The following is a 22236-nucleotide window of genomic DNA, read 5'->3' as shown; positions in this document are numbered from 1 at the left end:
AGGAACTAGCAGAAAGAATCAACAACTGGGATCTCATCTTATTAAAAAGCTTCTGCACTGCAAGAGAAAACAACAGAGCTAAGAGACAACCTACAATGTGAGAAAAAATTTTTAGCATTTGTTCCTCCGACAAAGGACTACTATCTAGAATATATTGAGAACTGAAAAAAAAACAGACCCCCCAAATTCAAAGACCCAATTCAAAAATGGGCATCTGAAATGAACTGACATTTCTCAGACAAAGAAGTAAAAGCAGTAAATAAACATACGAAAAAATGTTCAACATCACTGGTCATTTGAGAGATGCAGATGAAAACAACACTGAGATTCCTCCTCACCCCATAAGAATGGCTGCTATAAAGAAATCAACCAATAACAAATGCTGGCAGGGGTGTGGAGAGAAAGGAACCCTTCTCCATTGTTGGTGGGAGTGCAGACTGGTGGAACCACTATGGAAATCAGTGTGGAGATACCTCAAAGAACTAGAACTAGAGGTCTCATTTGACCCAGCTATTCCCCTGCTGGGTATCTTCCCCAAAGAATTAAAAGAATCATACCACAGAGAGATATGTCCACCCATGTTTATAGCGGCACAGTTTGCAATAGCTACAGCTTGGAAACAGCCCAAGTGGCCATCAACTGGAAACTGGATAAAGAAGATGTGGTTTTTTCATAAAATGGAGTAATACTCAGCCATAAAGAATGAGAGACTAGAGACATTTATAGCTAAATGGATGCATATTGAGGCCATACTCTTAAGTGAAATAAATAAGACACAAATGTGTAAATACCGAATAGTTTCTCTAGTGTGAGAAACTGAAAGTATAAATAAGGATTACAAGGATTAATAATGAATAATTGATACTTTGAAATAGGAAAAGGTCCAAAGGGGTAGGGGTAGTAGGAGGGGATGGGGAAAGGAAAGAAGGGAAAGGAAAAATTAAGAGAAAAGAAAAAAGATGGAAACGAAGTCTATGTAAATAGGGAAGGATGGAGGGGTGAAGGGTGCACAGGTAATGGGGGAAATAAATGAAAATCAAGATACATCATGTACAGGTACAAGCACCCAATGATAAATGCAAATGTATCATATACCTAAAATGTACCAATAAAGAAATTTAAGGAAAAAAAGTCTTTGGAATGTTTCAAAATAAAAAATATGTGAACATGAAGAACAGAAGTAATTATTGAAGACCACCACTTCATAAAATATGTCTGTACTTAAAGCATCATTCTTGGTGGCTAACTGCATTGCTAAAGCTAAGAAGCGCTTTGCTACTGCTGGAGAGTTGATCCTGCCTGCTAAGGTCATTTGTTGTGAACTTTTAGGAGTGGCTGTGCTTCAAAAGGTGGTACATGTTCCTCTTTCAGCTAGCACCGTAACTAGACAAACTGATGAAACAGCAAAGGGTACTGAGGCACAACTGTGAGAGGATTAATGAGCCACTATGGTAGACAATCCAGATTGATGAGTCTACCAATGTTGATAAGAAGACAATAATGCTTGTTTTTGTGTGATCTCTTTTTCAGGAGGATGTGCACGAGGACATATTAGGTGCACTTTTGTAGCCAACCAACACCATAGCTGCAGAAGTATTTAAGTCTTCAAATGATTATATATCAAGAAAACTGAAATGGTCATTTTGTGTCAGTATATGCATGGAAGGAGCAGCTGCTACGACTGGATGACTTTCTGGTTTCACTACTCAGGTCAAAGAGGTCGCTTCTGAATGTGAGTGCATGACTGTATCATTCATTTGAAAGGCTAGCTAGTCAAAAAATGTCACCTAAACTTAACAATGCTTGCAGGATGTGACTAAAATCCATGTCTGTTCATATAGCTCTATGAGGAGATGGATGCAGAGCACACGCATCTTCTCTTGTACACAGAAGTGAGATGGCTTTCTAAAGAAATATCATTGGCCAAAGTTTTTGAGTTGAGAGCTGCACCAAAGATTTCTTTTAGAATAACAGTCAACACTGTCAACATATTTCAGTGACACAGGTCACAAAACTTGCTTACTTGTGTGAAATATTCAACCTGCTCAACAAACCCAATCTGTCACTTCACGAGAGAATGACAACTGCGTTCAAGTTGGCAGATAAAGTGGCTGCATTAAAAGCCACACTGGAATTACATGGGCAGTGGTGAACACTAGCTTTTTTTTTTTTTTTTATGTTTTGCACATTAGCAGAGATTTTCAAAGAGACTAAACCAGGGCCTTCTTTCTTCCAGCTGGTGCATGATCACCTATCTCAGCTTTCAAAAGAATCTGAGCATTACTTCTCAACTACAAAAGACTACTGAACGGGAAAGGAATGGATCTGTCACACATTTGTGCATAAGCCAGGTGAATCGACTTCATCTGTATGAGAAGAGGATCGACTGCCTGAGATTGCAAATGACAGTGTCCTTCAAAGTATATTTGAGACAACTACAAATATCTGTATGTTCTAGATTAAAGTCAAGGCAGAATAGCCTGAAATTGCTACAAAAGCACTGAAAATCCCTGCTTCCATTTCCAACATCCTATCTTTGGAAGCAGAGCTTTCTGCAACCAAAATAAGGATTATGGAGTAGACTAGACTTAAGCAACACACTTCCGTTGTCAGTGACACCCATCACTCTCAGATGGGACTGTCTAGTTGCAGAAAAACAAGCTCAGGGCTCCCATTAATCCTACATTATGATGAGTTATGTATTCATTTCATTATATATTCCAATGTAATAATAACAGAAATAAATATAGTGTGCTTGAATCATCCTGAAACCATCCCTCAATCCCAGTCTGTGGAAAAATTGTCTTTCACAAAACCAGTCCCTGGTACCAAAAGATTGAGGACCACTGCTGTGGTAACACTTCCTGAGGTAGTCAGGATGCCCCGGAACTGCCATAGTGGGGCTACACATACCTCTCATCCACATTGGCAGATCCGAGCACAAGAAGCCCCCCACAGGTGCCCCGAGACCAGAGGCTCAGCTGGGCAAACAGGTAGGCGAGGACCATCCTGATCCGAGCCTGGAAAACACAAGGGGGAAGAAAGAATTACCCTGCAAAGGGAACACAGGAGGGCACACGCTACTGCACTATGGGTCCATTCTAGCCCAGGAGGAAGGCTTCCCAGAAATGCTTCAAAAATGTTTGGGGCTTTCTAGATTTCAGGGGAAAGTCTCACAGCATTCCTCGAGTTCCCCCGCAGTACTCATATGAGCATGGAGGGTCCCAGCTCCTCCATCTTTGGAACCTAGGATGATGGAGGGAGCCTCAGTGGTAAGACCAAGTGACAGTCAGCTAGAGAAAGGGCTCTGCCACTTCATTTTGCCCCCTTTACTACTGGCACTTCTGGAGAAGGGAAAAGGGATCCACGTATAGCAAGGAGGGGACAGAAACCTGACAGATCCAAGAAGTACAACTTAGTGTCTTTCTTCTCCCTTCACTGCTGAACAGTATCCACTTCCACCATAGCAGCCCACAACAGGGAGCAGGCCTCACCTCTCCGTGGAAGAAAGGCGTGCATGCACACGCACACACACACACCCACATTCTTGCTCATGGGCACATTCATGCACACTTTTCCATATGCTCATGTACATGCCTATGCACTCCTACACACACTCACATGCACTCCCACACTCATATATAAGCTCACATACACTTACACACTTGGGTACACTCACACATTCATGCACATATGCATATACTTCCACACACATTCCTGTACACACAAATCCATGTGCTCAGACATGCACTCATGTAGACCTAACACACTCATACATATAAATGTTCATACACATGCACATTCCCACAATGCACACTAACACACACTTGTGCACATGCTCACACACTGATTCACACATACACATGGATATACACGTTTATATTTTGCATACTCACACAATCACACACTTCATTCACACTTATGCATCATGTACATACTTGCACACTTAAGACACATCCTGTGCTCTCTTACACACACAGATGCACCTACACAGAAACCTGTAGGTGTGTTCAATGTCTAACACAGTACTCATGCTGCTGACCCAGCACTAGCTGTCCCCAGAGCTCCCTGTGCCCCTCCCCACTCTGGTGGGCACAACGGCCCTGGTTGGGGGGCCCTTACCTGCACATTTTGCAATGCCAGGTCTTCCCTCCTGCCTCCTCCATGAGCTGCAAACAGAGGGCTTTTCCCTGTCACCAGGCTGAAGATGCCCACAATGGCCTTCACAGCTGGGTCAATGTTGAGACCGATGTGGTAGCTAGAAGGAAAAATGGGGACCATGAAGGCAGTGTGTGTGTGTGTGCGCGTATATGTGCATGTGTGAAAGACACATATAACACCTGTCATTGTGACCACTGTAAAGGTGTGATTAGCAATCTTTAGTGCATTCCCAGTGTTGTGCAGCCATTACTGCTATCCAGTTCCAGAACTTTACCATCCCAAAGAAACCATATCCCCATTCACAGACATGCCCTGCTCCCACCTCCTCCAGCCCCTGCAGTGACCACTAATCTGCTTTTTCAATCTATGGATTTACCTAATCTGGACACTTCATACAAATCCAGTTACACAATTATGTGGCCCTCCGTATCTGGCATCTTTTACTCAGCACAATGATTTCAATGTTTGTCCATGCTATAGAAGACATCAGTGTTTCATTCTTTTTTATGATTAAGACTCCACTGTATGGAGAAACTATACTTTGAATGGACATGCGGGTTGTTTCCACCTCTTGGCTCCAGTGCACAGTACTGCTATGGAATCTCCTGTACAAGTAATTATTCGGGTGTTCAGGTCCCTGCCTCTGACTTTCCTGCGTATACACCTAGGAGTGGAACTATAGCAGCTCTAGCTATGCTCAGCAAACTGAACAGACAGTTCCTTTTCTCCCAAGAGGTAAACAGTTGGGAAGCTTGGAATGAAACCAAGTCTTGCCTCTCTGAAAGTATTCTCTACCTTCTAAAGTGGCAGAGGCAGTCAGGTTGGAGGAAGTGACATGGGAGGGGGACAGTCTCTCTGCTGGGCTGGCTCCCTGTGGTCCCACACCGGAGCACACCTGACTTACAGCCATGCCTGGGACTCAGGGACTCCAGAGAGAAGAGAGTATAGAAACCGTACCAGGGCTAAGACTTGGGAGCAAATGGTTCTCCTAAAATCTGCTCCAAATTAAGAGAAAGTAGAAACCAGATCAGCTCCTAGACCCATATTTAAACACTAAGCTGTCACAGGCAGAGCTGACAGCAGCCCTGATCTGTGTCATAGCTGCCAGGTTGTCCTAAGCACCAGGACTGATCTACCTTCCGATCTGCTGGGCCAGCTTTTGGGCCCTGTTGCACGTCTCCTGGGAAGAGTTCTCGCTGGCCATGTAGCAGGTGGTCAGTACGTGTCCACACAGCTCCTGAGGGTTCTGGGGGATGTAGCTGCTCTCATCCACAATGGCCCGGATGTCAGTCAACACTTCCTGATCTGAATCCACCCGGAGAGATCAAGCAGAAGGCAATGTTATGCACGAACTGTCTACACAGCTAATCCCAGCCTGTCATCAGGGAATCTGCATAGCTAATCCCATCTATCACCACTTTTGTCTAACCACAGAGCCTCTATTCTTTCACTGGGCCCCACTCTCGACAAAGGGCAGGAGGCAGATTCAGCTCTATACTCATGGTCAAATCAGGTATATGCCCCAGGGAGGGGCTTTCCTGGCTCTGGGACGTGATGTGACAAAGCCACAAAGCCGCCATCAGCCATGATGTCCACCACCTGGGCTTCTCTTCTCCCCGCTCTTTTGCTCCCCTCCCCTGGAGCTCCTTAGGGCCCATGAATGTCACTTACTTCCTCTCGCCACTGCCTCACAGATCTGGTGGCACATGGAATAGATGAGGCAGGCAGTAGCTGCACTGTCCACACCACCACTCAGGGGCAGGAAAAACCCCGCCTGGAAGGGGCCAACCAAGCATGGTATAAGCAGAGTTCAGAGAAGCACCACACCCAGAGCTCAGCCCAACTCTGCCCAGCAAACTCCATGCTGTCCCACAGAACCACTCATGGATGTCAACTCTATCCCAGGGGTGAGAAAAATCCCCCACAAGTGCCAGAGGACCACAGGGATGGAGACCTTCACTGTGGGGCTTGTCTTCGGCTGACTCTCCTCCAACAAACTACAGACATGCACAACCACAAAGCTAACACAAGACCCTCTGAATACCTAGGTAGTTCTGCCAAGACTTCAAAGGAGCCAAAGCGGGCTGTGCCCATCTGGCCTCTGTTTAATGCAGGCACCAACCCCATCCCCAAGGCAGAGTGAATAAATGTTTTTAGTTGCATGTAGAAAAAGAAATTATGAGTCTTCCCTACAGTTAGATACAGACCAACCAAAAGAAGAAGCATGGTGAGCTGGCTAGAAACTGAATGTCTTACCTGTTGGCTTCGTCTTAAATAATCCCAGAGCCAGCAGGCAGGTCCAAGGCTGCAGAGCAATCAGGGTGCTGAGTGTGGAGCAGTGGGGCCTGGTCCCCTGTGCTCCTGCACGGCCACCCCCGGGGGCTGATCCCCCAGGGGAGGCAGCTTAGAGATGCTAGCCAAAGGGGCTGGGCTCTTGCCATGCCCCAGGCTCTGCTGTATGCATACCATATGCATTAGGGAAGTTGGGTATTACCATTATCTTGTTTTGAAATCTATGACACAATGGACAGACCCTTTGTGCCAAGGTTGCAGCACAAGGAAACAACAGAGCTAGAGGAGGAGCCCAGGTGGTCTGGCTGCAGCATCCACACCCTTCACCTCAATGAGGAACAGACAGGTTGAGTCCAAAGTCTCCCCTGGGGCCAGGCTCTGCAACCCACTGCAAATGCTCTGTGCCACCCCCAAGGCCAGTGCAAACCGTGGCACCACTGGATGGAAGGTGACGGCCACGCAAGCACCAGGAGCCCAGAGTTGAGAGCCACCTACCTTATCTCCTCCTCGGGCCTGTGGTATTTCCACTCCACGGGCTCAGAGACGGACTCCAGCAAGTCATCATGACAAGAGAGGGCAAAGTCCACCTTCACTCGGGGATAGGGGTTCACCCTGCTGGCCTGTGGTTGGACATTCAAGACAGAGTGACATCCCTTCATTACAGAAGCCCTCACAGGTGATGAGACACCACTAACCAGAGGGAGACACAAACCAGGCCCACAGGGAGACCAGACAGCTCGAATCAGGGCAACAGGTAATAATAAGTGCTGGTAAGGGTGTGGAGAAATCATAGCCACACATACTACTGGCGGGGACAGAAAGCAGGCCGCTGCTCTGGAAAACACTGGCACCCTCTCAGAAGGTCAAGTAAGAGTGAATCAGCAATTCCACTTCTGAACATGGCTATTTAAGAAAAATGGGCAGGTTCCCCTCAAAAGTCAGTCCATGAATGTTACAGCAGACAAAAACCATGAATGCTCCAGTGTTCAATGGTAAGTAGACTGTGGTCCATCCACACAATGGAACACACTCAATCAAGAAAGGAATGAGCCCTTGACATATGCTACAACATGCACGAATCTGGAAAGCACTAGAAATGAAAGAAGTCAGATATAAATCAACAAACACTGTTCCATTCCTATGAAATGTCCAGAATGGACAGGTCCTCAGAGATAAGAACCAGATCAGTGGTCACCAGGCCAAGGAAGGGGACAGGAGTGGCTACTCATGGCCACCATTCCTGTTTGGGACTGGAAATATTCACACGTTGACTGTGTGACTGTTATAATTCCACAAACATAGCAAAAATGATAGAAACGTGCTGTAATGAGTAAACTGGGTGGTAAAGAATTATAGCTCAGTAAAGCTGTTATTAAGAAAACAATCCTAGGCTGGGTATAGTGGTGCATGCCTGTAATCCCAGCACTTGGGAGGTTGAAGCAGGAGGCTTGCCACAAGTTTGAGGCCAGCCTGGACTGCATAGTGAGTTCAAGGTCAGCCTGAGATACATAGTGAGACCCTGTCTCAACAAACAAACAAACAAACAAACAAAAAACAATCCTTTTAATTTTGAGCTTCACACTTCTGTAATGTCTGCAAAATCACTGCAGCATGACAACCCTCCTATCAGTGACCTGGACTCTTATAGAAATGCTAGGACTCCTAGTTGGATGAAGGCCATCCTCACATTCAGGGGTCTGGGACATGTTCATTCACACCTCAAACCTTGTCCCAACTCCATCATGGGGGTCAGCCTTGGCTTCCTGCTGCCTGCTGGTCACACCACCCTCACTGTCGCCCCAACTCAGGGCCTCCGGGTTTCCAGGCTAGTTAGGCATCCTGTGTCACAGTCTTGCCTGCATGGACCTTATAGGCCCTCTCCCTGCTACTCCACCTCACTGTGCACATCTGAGGGTGGCTGGAGCCCAGGTTTTCTCTGTACCACGGCCTCCACATTTCTGAAGCTCCATCAGAATTGTCACACTGGGGCCACAGCCTTGGCCATACCCTCAGTGGAGAGGACACTTTTGGAGACCTGGAGCTGCACCCATGCAGTCCTCTACTAAGTACTCACCGCCAAGTTCCGAGAAGAGATTTCGGCCCTGTAGCTCCTTACATCCTCCAGGTCCAGTGTGGCAGTCAGGACCTCCTATAGAGGGAATTTCAAAAAGAAGCCATAATTTCCTGCCTTTTTCTTCCCCTCTCTGTACTATGACCATTGTCATTGGAGTTGGCTCTGAATGAGTCACATCTTCAAGCAGGGCTTGGGGACCTGTGGACTCCTGGGGCCCAAGGACAAAGGTAAACAGCTTCCAACCTAAATCTTCTCCCTTTGCTGCCACCAGATCATCCATTCCATTTGGACATTTGCAGGTAATCCGTTAATCACAGCACAAGACACAACTCTTGGACATAGGGACAAATATTTTGGCCAGAAATAACCTAGACTGAAAGAACCTGACCATTTCTAAAATGGGAGAGGAATGTGTTTGGCCACTGGTGTGAGCTTCTTCTTTCCTTAAATGCCCTCCCTTCTACATTATGATTAACACTGAACAAGGAGGCCTTTCGGAACACTGTCACCTGGAAAGCAAAACTCAGAGGACAACTGGAAAACCCGCAAAGATAGAGGAGGAGATCTCAATGACTAGAGCGAAGGCCACCAAATGCTCGCCTGATTCTGAGCAGGAAACCCATGAAAACCTTGGAATTCTTCTCGAGGTGACTCTCCTGGGGCCACTTGCAGCTGGAGGGTGGAATGGTAATTGCTCCTTGCTAACAATCCCTACCATGCTGCAGAAAACATCAAATGCATCTCAGCTCTGGATGCAAAGGGAGTGAAGCAACATTATGCTCAAAGTCTTGGAGAATCTGCTACTGCATGCCACATGCTTGTCCTGCCTCATTTTGTATGTGCAGCTATTTAAAAAACTGGAAATCCCAAACACTTCTGGTCCCACGCATTTGGGATAAGGGCTGTTTTCAACCTGTTTCCCTTTTTGACAATAGCAGACATTTTTATTTATTTATTTATTTTTGTACCAGGGATCAAACCCAGGACCTTGTGCTTGCCAGGCAGGTGCAGTGCCACTGAGCTGTATCCCCGGGCCTTGATTTTTTTTTTTTGTCTTCAGAAAAACAAAAGTGAAAGGTGACACAAATTTCTTAGAGACAATTTCATCTGCTGTCTCTTCTCTGTAAAGGAAATTAACATCTAATGTGATAAAATAAGAGAAACTCCACACATCTGCATTGTTAGGGGTAGTGTATGTGTAGCTCCTCAGCTTCTCAGAGGGATGTGGAGCCCCTGTAAGGTCATGGCCTCTACTCCCAGGGGTGGCTTGGCTGCAGTGAGACTGTGTGGCTGGGTCCCCATCTCTGGTCTCTTCCTTGTCTCATCCCTTTGCCCTCAGGACAGTAACAGCAATGAGCAGAACACAGCGCCCTGGGCACACACAGCTCTGTCCCTCACCACTGGCCTCCACGTGTTTAGAGGCCCCTTCTGCACCAGGGGTGTGGGGTCTCTTTTGCTCTTCCAAGACTCAGAGCTCTTTAAGGTGAGCCTTCACACCAGCAAGTGCTATCTTGACCTCTAGAGAAATCCTCCAGAATGCTGGTCCTGAGCACGAGGTCCCCGACAAACCCGGAGCCCCACCCTGATCCCAGGACCAGCGCAGCACCTGCTCTTCCCTCAGCAGGGGGGCTCGGTTCCCTGCTGGCCCCAGAATCATTCAAATAAGCCTGTCACAACCTGCAAAGGAACCTGGCGGCGCACAGTCCCTTGTCACCTTGGCACCTGATCCCAATGCCTGCTGTTCGCTCTGCTCCTGAGCACTCTCTCAGGCAGTTCTCATCTGCCACGTGTGCAGCCATCACCACAACCCCAGGGACAAGGTGACAAGGCGAGCAGTCCAAGCAGGTCACCTGCAGGGCTCTCATCACACACCTGGGTGTGGGGGGAGGACATCAGCCTCTGAGTGTGGCGACTGACTGGGAAGGTGCAAATGCTGCTCCCCACACTGTGCTCCCGCTTGCTCATACCACATCATCCAGAGAAAACTGGGACCCCTGCGCAAAGATGCGCCCATTCATCGCTATCATGGCACAGCCATCGTAGTAGAGACGGTCACCATCGCAGCCCTTCTGGTTGGCCAGCAGGTATATCCCACCATTCTGAAAGAGACGGAGACAGCAGTAAATCTGTCAGTGGTGGCTCCTCATCCTCGCCTCCCACTGGGGCCAATACCAGACTCCTGGGCATGCCACTGTCCCCCCTCCTACTGCCTGTCCTGCTGTATCATCATTTGCGTCCCCACCCTGACACAGAGTGCAAGCAGGCAGGGCACACTGAACCTGCAGCTATGTAGGGGTGGTGGGAGGGGATGGGGAAAGGAAGGAAGGGAAGGAAAAATTATGAGAAAGGAAAAAAATGGAAACGAAGTCTATGTAGATGGGGAAGGGTGGAAGGGGTGAGGGGCACACAGGTAATGGGGAAAAAATGAAAACCAAGATACATCATGTACAGGTACAAGCACCCAATGATACATGTAAAGGTATTGTTTACCTAAAGTGTACCAATAAAGAATTTAAGGAAAAAAACCCCTGCAGCTATGATTTTCATGACTCTCCTCAATGCCAGGTGTTAGGTAAAATAACAGTCTTCCTGATGGAGACCACCCAGAGTGAGCTATAAATTCATAAACTGGCTTTTCATATGAAAAGTCTGAGTCTGCCTATTAGCCCACAATGGTTTCCTGAAGAGCCAGCAGTTGGCGTATGGGAAAGGAACAACTCCCCATGCCACTGGTTACAGCAGAGGTCTTAATGATCCATGATGCTGTGACGCCTTACATGGCAAGACAATAGTGCAGCTAAGAGCAGTGTGACTTGTACAGAAAACTTCTATAGAGGCAAAAATTGATCCGTAGGAAGAAACAAATTTCTCATTAATCAATGATCTGTTCCTACTAGAATATCCTGTTCCCTTGTTGCTAGGGCCCTGCTTGCATCGGTGATCTCCACTTCACTGTTCCCTGCACCACCCTTTACTGCTTCTAGAAGCTGCATGTTCAGTAAAGAGTGGCGAGCTCCAGGAGACAGTGTCTTAGCCAGATAAGAGCTTTGACCATCCTGGGCCCCCTATTTATACATTAAGATCTTTTTTTTTTTTTTTTTTTTTTTTTTAGTACAGGGGATCGAACTTGGGACCTTGTGCTTGAGAGGCAGGTGGCAGAAACACTGAGCTAAATCCCTGGCCCTGACTTGTCTTGTTTTTAATCCATCCGCTGTACCCATCGTCAGGTGACTGGGGGTCTGATCAGCCTCCAGTATCTTCCCTTCACAGCATCCCAGTGCAGCACGGTCCTCTCTACCAGACATAACGTGGTCCCAAGCTGAAGCTCTAGGTGATGCCACTGTAGTTTGAATCTGCCCGGGAATGGCTGACCAGCACAGCTACTCATCACAGCCATCTGCCCAGAACAGGAGTGCTGAGGCATGGACTGTCCCTGTGCTTCCCTTGACACTCAGGATGGACGGTGTATCTGGCTCCCATCACAACAGAGGTGGCAACAATGCCTGCTTCACAGGTGGCTGTGAGGAGCAGGTAAGGCCGGGCAAGGCACTGAAGGCTCAGAGCACTCCAGATGACAAGGCTCTGGCAGTTCCAGAGCCACCTACCTTGGTAGTGGCCATGGTCACCAAGTCCACCCTGGCATGGGCTTTGCGCAGCATGTGGTGGCTGCCCGAAGCATTGGTGATGATCTCCACACCATCCAGGCCCATATCAACATGTGGGCTGCGGCAGAGGCAGGCAGAGAGAAGAGACCAGATGGATTCTGACCACCCTCCTGCAGCCCCTCAAGCTCTCCCTCACTGTTTCCACAGGGCACAGTCCCAAGACACATGCAAACCCAGGCCCTGCCACTGGCCTGTGTACGCATGGGGCTGGCAGCACAGGGGGCCTGGCCAACCTGTGTGGTGTCCAGAGCTCCTCGCAGACCTCGCTCCCGATGCAGGTGTCCCAAGTGGCCAGCACGGCGTCCCCAAAGAGCACGGTTTCCTGTCAGTGGAAGAAAATAGCACCAGATTCCATAACCATTCTATCCAGGCTATGGACTGATCTAGGACCCCAGATGTCCTCAGGACACCTCCCTGAAGGCCACCATGTGTTCCAAGCCCTGCCTTATGTCCTTCCAAAGCCCAAGGCATATCCAGCACCAGCTGGCACCTCCTCTGCCAACCCCTAAGGAGCTCCAGTCACACTATTCATGACCAAAACCTGAGTTCTGAGAAGCCATCTCATTAAGTTTCCATGGGCACAAATCACCATCTTCATCATCTTTATTAATAATAACAGCTCTCATTTGGCAAATATTACCAATATGACTTGCAGCAGTAAGCATGCTTGCTATGCTGGACAGTATGACCAGGTAGCCTTCTCATCCTTCTTGCAGAAATGACCTAACCGAGGGTGGCAAAAAGTTACCCAGCTCCTGTGTGGCAGGGCCAGAGGCAGAATGCAGGTATGTCTGTCTCTAAGAGACCTGAAACCAACAGTGACTGGGGCTTCCTGGGTGGTGACAGAGCCTCTCCTGTGGATGGCACGAGTCTAGTAATGAGGCACTGACGGTAATACCAGGGGTTAGGATGGCCTGTTTAAAATATAGATTGACACCTCTAGCACGTGCCAGGTGGGGCCCACCTTGGCCATCTCTCTCAAGGCCAAGGTTACAGGGCTGTTGTCACTTTGTTCAGCCAAGAAATAATCATCTCAAGGGACCTAGAACTTATCTTAAGGGTCTGGTCACGGTTCCCTGACACATGAGTTCAGCTCTCTTTATGGCCAAGGGCAGGGACTATAGTACTAATCCAGGCCCTTTCCTCTCCAGCATGTCTGCCACCAACAGAGTCACTTTTCACTGTGGCTGCAAGGAAAGCCCTCTCCCAAGATCACAGTGCTGGTCAGATGCTAGGCACTGTACCCTGCTCCTAGAGTGCCTGACTACTCAGGCAGGGATGGGATCGGTTCCTTGCCATGCTGGCACCTGGGCTCAGAGCAATGGGGTAGGGGTGGGGTTGACAAAGCATTTGAAATGAAGCCCGGGAACTGATCTGTGGACTTTGGGTTGTCCAGGCTGGGGCAGTGACAGGGAAATCTGTTCATTTCCTGAACTTGTCCCTGGACTTTAGTTCACCTCTGCTCAGGGATGACTCTAGCAACCTGACCTGTGGTGAGCCAGACCTAGAGATACTCAGCTATAGGCCCCATGCAGCTCTGGCTCAGCAGGCCCAGCTGTGCAGCTCTTAGGACAGGACAGGAAGGATTAAGAGAAAGTAGAATGACAACAGCATGCATTTCATGGCAGGCCGGCCAATAGTGTTTGTCATACACATACATACACTCTTGAGCTTGGGGTCATGATGATGTAAAAATGTGCACACTGCCATGATTCCCAGTTTGAAGAGTCCCCAGATCCCTTGGGAGGTAACCATGCCTGGCTAAGAGCGCTCTTCTGTTACAGTTTAGATCCAAAATGTGTCCCAAAGGTATCATGTGTGTAGAAGATAACTGGATCATGGAGGGCTATATTCATCAGTGGATTCATCTACTATTTGTAGGTTGGGCCTGGTTGGAGGAATGTCATTAGGGACATGACCTAGAAAGGTATATTCTTGTCCTGGGCTCCTTCTTTCTCTCTCTAGTTCCTGGCTGCCCTGGGTTGAACAGATTTCCACCATCCAATTCCTTCTACTATGCCATTTCTGCCTTGGAGTCAACCAACTATGAACTGTGAGCCAAAATAAACCTTCCTCCTTTAAGTTCTAGGTATCAGGTATTTTGTCCCAGCAACAGGAAAGTGGCTAAGACACCTTCCCAAATGTCACCCTGGCTATTTTTGATCACCAAAGCTAAGGCTCCAGGCTAAGTGGCCTGCACGGCGCCTCTCCCAGGGACTCAGGACTGCAGCCAGCAACTCAATCCAGCTCCTGGATGGTAGCAACCCAAGGTTAAGAGCCCCTGCTGGCCAGGCATGCAAGAGGTTCAGAAAGATGCACCACTGTGATGGAGAAACCGGGCTAGTGCCTAAGTCAGGGATGGAGACTGGTCCCTGAATGAGGTGGGCCTCTGTGAGGCACTCTGCGGGAGGGACTCAGTATGCCCTTATGAAGAACTACATTATAGCCATGAAGTCCTTATAATCAATTTACTCCTCAATTGGATGTTGTTTATTTCCTTCAGTTTTTAACAGAATCACATCACGTGGAGCTCTTGGTAACAGCTGTTTATAATCAAAGACCTGAAAGGAAAGGTGTCTGATGAAGGTGGAACCAGGGTGAGGAGGCTGGAGAAGCATCTTCTGTAGGGAGCTCCAGGCTCAGAATGTCAGGCCCCAGACTCAGCCCCAACTAAAGGGGAGCAGGGCGGGCCTCAGCAGCAAGAAGAGACACTGGGCCAGAGATGAGTTAGCAGTTCTCAGGCCCAGTAAATTGCCAGGAGGCAGAACAGCCTCAGGCCTCAGGTGCTCCACCAGGGCAGGCTGGGGACAAGAGTGTGTGAATGCACCTTCATATGAGGAGCAGATTCTGCAGTGGGACCGAGGCCCCTTTGCTTAGCTGTGCAATTCTAAGCAGTTATTCAACCCCTCTGTGACTGTTAAATGAAAACCAACTCAGTGCTTCTGGGGGTTAAACAAACTCAGGCTACCTTCAAGGTCTGTTCACGTGTCCATCCATGTATTCATTCCCTCTCTCTGCCATTTCCTGTGCACCTTGGGGCCCCTAAGATCCATGGATAATGAGAGCCCAGCCACTGAGCTCAGGGTATATTCCAGCAAGGCAGGACACTAGGTTGTGAATAAGTGGGTGCTCTCAGTATGATGACAGAGGTAGGCAGGAGCCATGACAGGAAATAAGGCAGGCAGGGTAAAGGGGAAGATGGGAGGTGACTTAGGAGGTGACCATCAGGAAGCCAGGCCTTGAGCAGAAATGTGGATGGAATTAAGAGACGTTGGAGGGAGTCTGTGCTGTAACTAACCATCCTCCAAAGGGTCTGGCCATGAGGGCTGGACTTGAGTTTGGTTCTTGCATACTGGGAAGAGGCAGATGCCCCATGACTTTCCCTGGGAATGCCAAATCGTGCCAGGTAGTGGTATCTTCAGGACTTTGTGTAAAGAAGAAAATGCCTATACCCAGAGCAGCCAGGAATGGAATGCTGTGGACACTGACAGGGCCACTGACCCAGGACAGTCACCCTGGAAACCACCTTTGACCTGCTGCCACATGACAGGTAACAGCTGCTGGCCTGCAGTGTGGCTCACCTGTCACAGCCCAGCCACAAGATGCAACCAAGATGGGGACACCAGAGTCCCTTCCCTGGGGACTCACCATGGAAATATGACACTTTGTTTTCAGTGTAGGAAATGTAGAAAATGTGGAGAGGGCCATTTCCAGCCATGTGGAAGAAAGGAAGAACAGAAAGCCAGCTAGAGGCCAAGAAAGAGGAAGGTGAGGAGAGAAGGCAGGCCGGGAGACGAGCAAGGAGCAGCACCCAAGACCCTGCACTCACTATAGAAGTCTCCCATTTCCTTGCTTCTTACTTATGCCAGCCACAGTGCTTTCTGTGATTTAGAGAGACCCTGTCCCACATGGTCCCCTGCTAGCTGGAATGGTGATGTCTGAGTGAGTTTCAGAGGTGGGACTCACCTGCTTTGTCAGGTCCTGCAACATCCGAGGGAGGAAATACTCCTCTACTTGCCTGGAAAGGAGAACACCACAGATCTGAGACTTGCTGAGTCCAGAGGGAACCAAGAGCCTCGCACCAGGAGTCAGCACAGCCAAGTTCAAGTTCAGACTGCTGTGAGCTACTGCTTCAAGGTGAAAGGGAAGTATGAAGGGAACTGATTACACCCTGCAGCACTTTGCTAAAAGACAGGCTGTTGCTCTCGAGGGTCTGAATGTCTCAGCTCCCAGGTATGGATGCACAAGGACTGAAAAGCTGTGATGTGAGGATTAGCTGAAAACAATCCACATTCCCCAGGAGAAAGCAGCGGCACCCAGATCACAGTTGCTGAATTAGAAAAGCCACGTAGCATTAACCCAACATACAAATGCAAACCCATATCAGTGAAATAATAAAGCTCCATGGCTACACAGATGGCAAAGGGTTGAACACATAGCTTTAGCATAAGGAGTCCCAAAGAACCACTCTAAAAGGTACTGTATAGCTGGTAGAAGGAGATGGTTCACACCTTTGACTTCAAATAGGCTGTTACAAGGCACACCACTTCAATATCTGATTAGCTCTGTTTCTTCTTGCCTTGTTTAGAGTTCCCAAGCACCTTATGGGCACACCTGCAGCAGTTGTCTTTTACTTAAGCAAAGCATTGAAAGTTGAGAAGTTGAAAGAATGATGACTTGTCTCCCTCATTTTCTCTCCTTCACTGTTGTAGGGATCAGGAACAAGATCTCTGCAGACCTCCCAGCAGCCTCATCACCCCATAATGAGCACCCATTTCGCCATCTGTAGGTCTGATGATGGCTGTGTTGCTGCACCAAAATGCATTTCAAAGGTAGGGGGCCCAAACACTTCCCCTTCATCCTTGTTTCCTCCTCAGTTCATCTGAAGATCCACTTGGTACCAGGCCACAGAGAAAGGCCACCAGGAAGTAGCACATGCCCAGCTTCACTTCTTCTCACTCTTTGTCCCAAGGTAGCCCCAAAGCCAGTTCACACCTGGCAGATGGCTACTGAGGCTCATTACAGTGCACTGAGAGCAGGGACATCATGAACAAAAGTCTCTCAGAAAGCTGGCCTCCAGCCGCAGCCTCCGTTGCTGTTTGAGACACCTTCCCTGGTGGGCACTAATGTGGCAGCCTCTGCCTGACCTCCCCAGCAAACCTCCCCTCAAAACTCCTAGCAGTGTATTTCTGCCCAGGAACCATTTTTGGCAATGGCAATTGCAAGTCTTCTCTGCAGCTGTGAGCTACAAGAGGCCCCATGTTTCCTATACTGCTGTGATAATCATGGGGTGCTTAGATTTGGGGAGCTATCTAAGAAGTTTTTAAAGCATCAATTCTTAGATTCTCTGCAGGAAAGACTGGGTCTCACCAAATCATGGTGAATTAGAAGTTTCAGGGTATTCATCCTAATCAAAAGTACATGCTACAGGAGGAGATGGGGGCTCATAGGAAATTGCTGGAATACATCTTGAATGAGCCAGTGATCAGGTCAAACCCAGAAATAGTGGCATCTACAGTAATAAGTGAAATAACATAAGTAGTGCACACCAGCACTGAATGCATGGCAGCTCCATTGTGGAGAGGAACCTTCTCTTTGGCAGGGGTGAACAATAATCCTGTATTGTTAAGAATGCAGACTCTGCTACTAGACAGATATACTGAGCAGAAGGGCAGGTGGACTGAATCCTACCAAGTGACTGAGTGTGGAAGAGGAAATTTCTAGCATTTCCCTGTGGTTTTAGACATGGCTGGACAGGGAGCTATCTAAAGAGGTACTCTGACCCGGTAGCCTGTGCAAGAGAACAGAAAGCCCACATTTTTTATATTGCCAAGATATGACATCAACTTCTCTACAGGGAGGCAGAAGGGATACTAAGAGTCAGCTTGGGCCAGGAGGATGGTGATGTGACATAATAATCATGAAGTTCACAGTCTTATTGGCAGAACTGATACGCAGTGTAGCTCTAAGGTAAAGAGCACACTGTGCTCGAGGTCAAGAGTGATGCATATTCCATTTTTACATTGTACTAGAATTTTACATTTTCAATTCAAGATTTAAGATGTCTAGATTTTCAATCCTGTAATCCCAGGACTGAGAGAGGCTGAGGCAGGAGGATCAAAACTTAAGTCCTGGCTTGACAACTCAGCAAGACACCCTCTGCAAACTCCAGCTGAGGTGGCCACCCACTCCCCCCACTGCAGCCCTGTGTTCACTTTTATTTGTGGGTCTAACTCATAAGCAACCTTTTGTGAAAACCTGTGTTCCAATACATTGGAGAATATAGAAGAAATGAATAGATTCCTAGACACATATGAATTACCAAAACTAAACCAAGAAGATATAAAAACCCCAGTCAATTCAATAACAAGGAAACTGAGGCAATAATAATAATAAAAAAACACTATCAACTAAGAAAATCTCAGGACCCAGTAGATTCACTGCTGAATGTTACAAGAACTTCAGGAAAGAACTAACGCCAATACTCCTCAAATTCTTGCAGAAACTGAAAGGGAAAGAGCACCGCCAAATTTATTCCTTGAAGCTAGCATTATCTTAACATCAAAACCAGAAAAGATACCTGCAAACAATATAACAAATCATTAAAAAGATCACAAATCATGACCAAGTTGTGTCACCCCATGACTGCAAGAATGGTTCAATATACATAAATTAATAAATGTAACACATCACCAAAAATAGAACTAAGGACAGTAGATTCAAAAAAGCATTTCACAAAATTCAACATTCATTCATGATAAAAACCTTGATGTGTTTTATGACAAACCTACCACCAACTTCATACTAAATGGTGGAAAAACTGAAAGCATTCCCATTAAAAACAGGAACAAGACAAGTGGACAGGGGTGTCTATTTTCACCACTCCTGTTCAACACAGTACATGTATTCAAAAATTTAGCCAGAGAAATTAGGCAAGAGAAGGAAATAAAAGGGATTCAAATAAGAAAGGAAGAAGTCAAAATATCCTTATTTGCAGGTAACATGATCCTTTACATAGAGGATCCAAAAAACTCTTCCAGAAGATTCTCACAACTAATAAATTCAACAGAGTGATAGGATACAAAATAAATACACAAAAATCAATAGTGTTCCTAAACACGAAGAATGAACCCACTGAGAAAGAAACCAGGGAAACAATCCCATTCACAATAGCTTCAAAAAAGACAAAAGCCTCAGAATTAATCTAACCAAGGAAGTGAACTATCTCTATAATGAAAACTATATTACTCTTAATAAAAGAGATTGAAGAGGACATTAGAAAATGGAAAGATATCCCCTGTTCTTGGATAGGCAGAACATCATTGAAATCACCATATTACCAAAAATGATCTATAGATTTAATGCAATCCTCATTAAAATAACAACAGCTTTTTTCACAGGATTAGAAAAAATAATTCCAAAGTTTTTATGGAAACAGAAGAGACCAGAACAGCAAAAGCAATACTGGCAATAAAAGCAAGGCAGGAGGTGTTACATTCTCAGACTTCAAGTTATACCCCAAAGCTACAGTAGTAAAAACAGCATGGTACTGACAGAAAGACAGACATATTGATCAACAGGATAGAATAGAGTATGTAGAAACAACCTCAAGTACCTTCAGACAGTTGATGTTTTACAAAGGGGCCAATGTATATGCTGGTAAAAAGATGGCCTCTTTAATAAATGGTTTTGGGAAAATGGGTTATCCACAAGCAGAAGAATGAATCTTGATCCATATCTTTCACCCTGTACTCAAATCAAATCAAAATGGATCAAAGTGGGTCAGGATTTAGTTCAGTGGCACTGTGCCTGCCTGACAAGCACTAGGTCCTGAGTTCGATCCCCAGTACCAAAAAAATAAATAAATAAATAAATAAATTTTAAAAATGGATCAAAGAACTATACACAAAAACAGAAACACTGACTAATGGAAGAAAAACCTGGTAACACCCTTGAAGACATAGGCATAAATGGATTTCCTGAACAGAACCAATTGCATAAAAAATAATACCAAGAATCAACAAATTGGATTACATCACCTTTAAAAGCTTCTACACCACAAAGGAACCAACCAACAGAGTGAAGAGACAACCTACATAATGAGAAAAAAATTTTACCAGCTACTCTTCAGACAGGATTAATACCTAGAATATATAAAGGACTCAAAAAAAAAATAGATCACAAAAAAATGAAACAATCAAAAATGGCCAATTGAAATGAATAAACATTTCATAGAATAAAAATGGTCACAAATACGTTTTAAAATGTTTAAAATCTTTAGCCATTAGAGAAATATAAATCAAGCACTGAGATTCCACTTTACTCCAGTAAGAATGACCACTGATACCACGCCAACCTCATAAGCGCAAGGGCCTGAGTTCAATCCTCGGTACCGCAAAAAGCAGAACAAAAGAATGACCATTGAAAGGACAAGAAAACAAACACTGATGAGGTTGCAGGGGGAAAAAAGAACCCTTATACATTGCTCGTGGGAATGTAAACTAGTACAACCACTTTCGAAATCAGTAAGGAGATTGCTCAAAAAACTAAAAATAGAAATCCCATTTGACCCAGCTATATCTCTCCTGAGTATTCCCAGAAGAGCTAAAATCAGGGCCAGAGATGTAGCTCTGTGGCACCGCGCCTGCCTGGCAAGCGCAAGGTCCTGAGTTTGATCCCCAGGACCAAAACAAAACAAAACGAACAAAAAAGAGCTAAAATCATCCTATAAAAATGATACACACAGGCCAGGGATTTAGCTCAGTAGTTCTGCCTGCCGACTGCCTCGAAAGCACAAGGACCTGAGTTAGATCCCTGGTACTAAAAAAAAAAAAAAAATACACACATACTCATTTATAGCAGCACAATCCACATTAGCTAAATCATGGAAGCAGCCTACACGCCTGTCAACAGATGAAAAAAAAAAAGAAAATGTGATATATATATATATATATACACACATACATATATGCATATGTATAAAAAAAATTTTGAGTCATTTGTAAGACAAATCTTGAGACCATAATGCTAAATAAAATAAGTCAGTCACAAAAAGTTATATATCAGGTGATATCTCTGAGAAACCCAAAATACGAACAATTGAAAGAGAAAAATAAACAGGCATGTGAAAAAACAGGGAGGTAGTCTCGGTAGAGGTGGGGATCTGGTGGAAAAGGAAGAGGGACAGGCAGAGGAGATGGGAGTAAAAATTTTATATGGATCAAAGTCCCAAGCTGTATGGAGTCACTATGTATCACAAACATGTACTAACAAAAAGAAAAACTGCAGATCAGAAAAAGACCAAAACAGGTTTTCCTAATAAAAACTATTGTATAGAAGACAAATTTAGAGAAATAAAACCAAGAAAATACCAACAAATGAAGAGAGAAAAGGAAAGATAGGGAAAGCAGACAGAAGGATGTAACAGGCTTGTGTGCTTGTGCCTGAGGTCTCTGAAGAAGGAAACAAAAGCAGAAGAACAAAACAGAAAATTTCCTGAAATAAAGATAATGTAAGCATATTAAAAAATAAGAGATTCATCAAACTATTCTTTGAAGTGATGGAGATGCCCCACAGGCATCTGTCTAGGCAGAAGTAGCTGGCTTCTACTAAAACAAAGATCAGATTTCCAGACTTCCTTCTAACATGGAAGCACAGAAGTGAGCCACAGCACGTACGTGACTAAAGTCTAATGTTAAAACAGGGAGGACATAAACGCTGCCAAGGTGAAGGAGCAGAGCATCATGAAGACTTGGACACCCCGTGTGGCCCTTCTCTCCCCAGAAGTGTTGAGTGCCCTGAATCTCGTATCTTGTACTTGTGCCCAGACCCATGTATCCTGTTGATAGCTTTAGTTGTCTTTGAACTTCCCACCCATGGAATCACAGTGAATACACTCTCGTGACTTGGTTGTTTCATTCAACATTATCTTTCTGAGCCTCCACTTCTCTGCCCATGTGATTTGGGTGCCCATCTCCTAATACTTGGGGGACAGAAAGAGAGGATGAGGCAGCAGGGGGAGCGAAGTCTTTACATGTGGTCATG

The 22236-nt window shown here is 46.1% G+C and overlaps 1 protein-coding gene across 5 annotated transcripts in view; it reads right to left on the bottom strand.

Moving 5' to 3' along the window:
* Nadsyn1 (NAD synthetase 1) overlaps positions 1–22236 on the bottom strand; it is a 45173-nt gene that overhangs the window by 12942 nt on the left and 9995 nt on the right. For all 5 annotated transcript variants that reach the window (XR_015448952.1, XM_004852133.4, XM_087205482.1 and 2 more), the window contains exons 6-16: positions 16159–16210; positions 12426–12514; positions 12133–12250; positions 10495–10626; positions 8528–8602; positions 6949–7073; positions 6418–6466; positions 5833–5935; positions 5298–5466; positions 4123–4258; positions 2914–3020 (exon numbers count right to left, since the gene is read on the bottom strand). Coding sequence is in view for 4 of the 5 variants with exons in the window: in XM_004852133.4 (XP_004852190.1) it covers positions 2914–3020; positions 4123–4258; positions 5298–5466; positions 5833–5935; positions 6418–6466; positions 6949–7073; positions 8528–8602; positions 10495–10626; positions 12133–12250; positions 12426–12514; positions 16159–16210 (1155 nt within the window). In the remaining variant the exon portion in view is untranslated. The remainder of the gene's footprint in view (positions 1–2913; positions 3021–4122; positions 4259–5297; positions 5467–5832; positions 5936–6417; positions 6467–6948; positions 7074–8527; positions 8603–10494; positions 10627–12132; positions 12251–12425; positions 12515–16158; positions 16211–22236) is intronic.

Source organism: Heterocephalus glaber, unplaced genomic scaffold (assembly GCF_053883595.1).
Source record: "Heterocephalus glaber isolate CG9 unplaced genomic scaffold, H.glaber_assembly_v1.0 deba00000594, whole genome shotgun sequence".
Classification (NCBI taxonomy): domain Eukaryota; kingdom Metazoa; phylum Chordata; class Mammalia; order Rodentia; family Bathyergidae; genus Heterocephalus; species Heterocephalus glaber.
The sequence above is the reverse complement of the archived record's forward strand: the minus strand, read 5'-3'. Positions and strand labels throughout refer to the sequence as shown.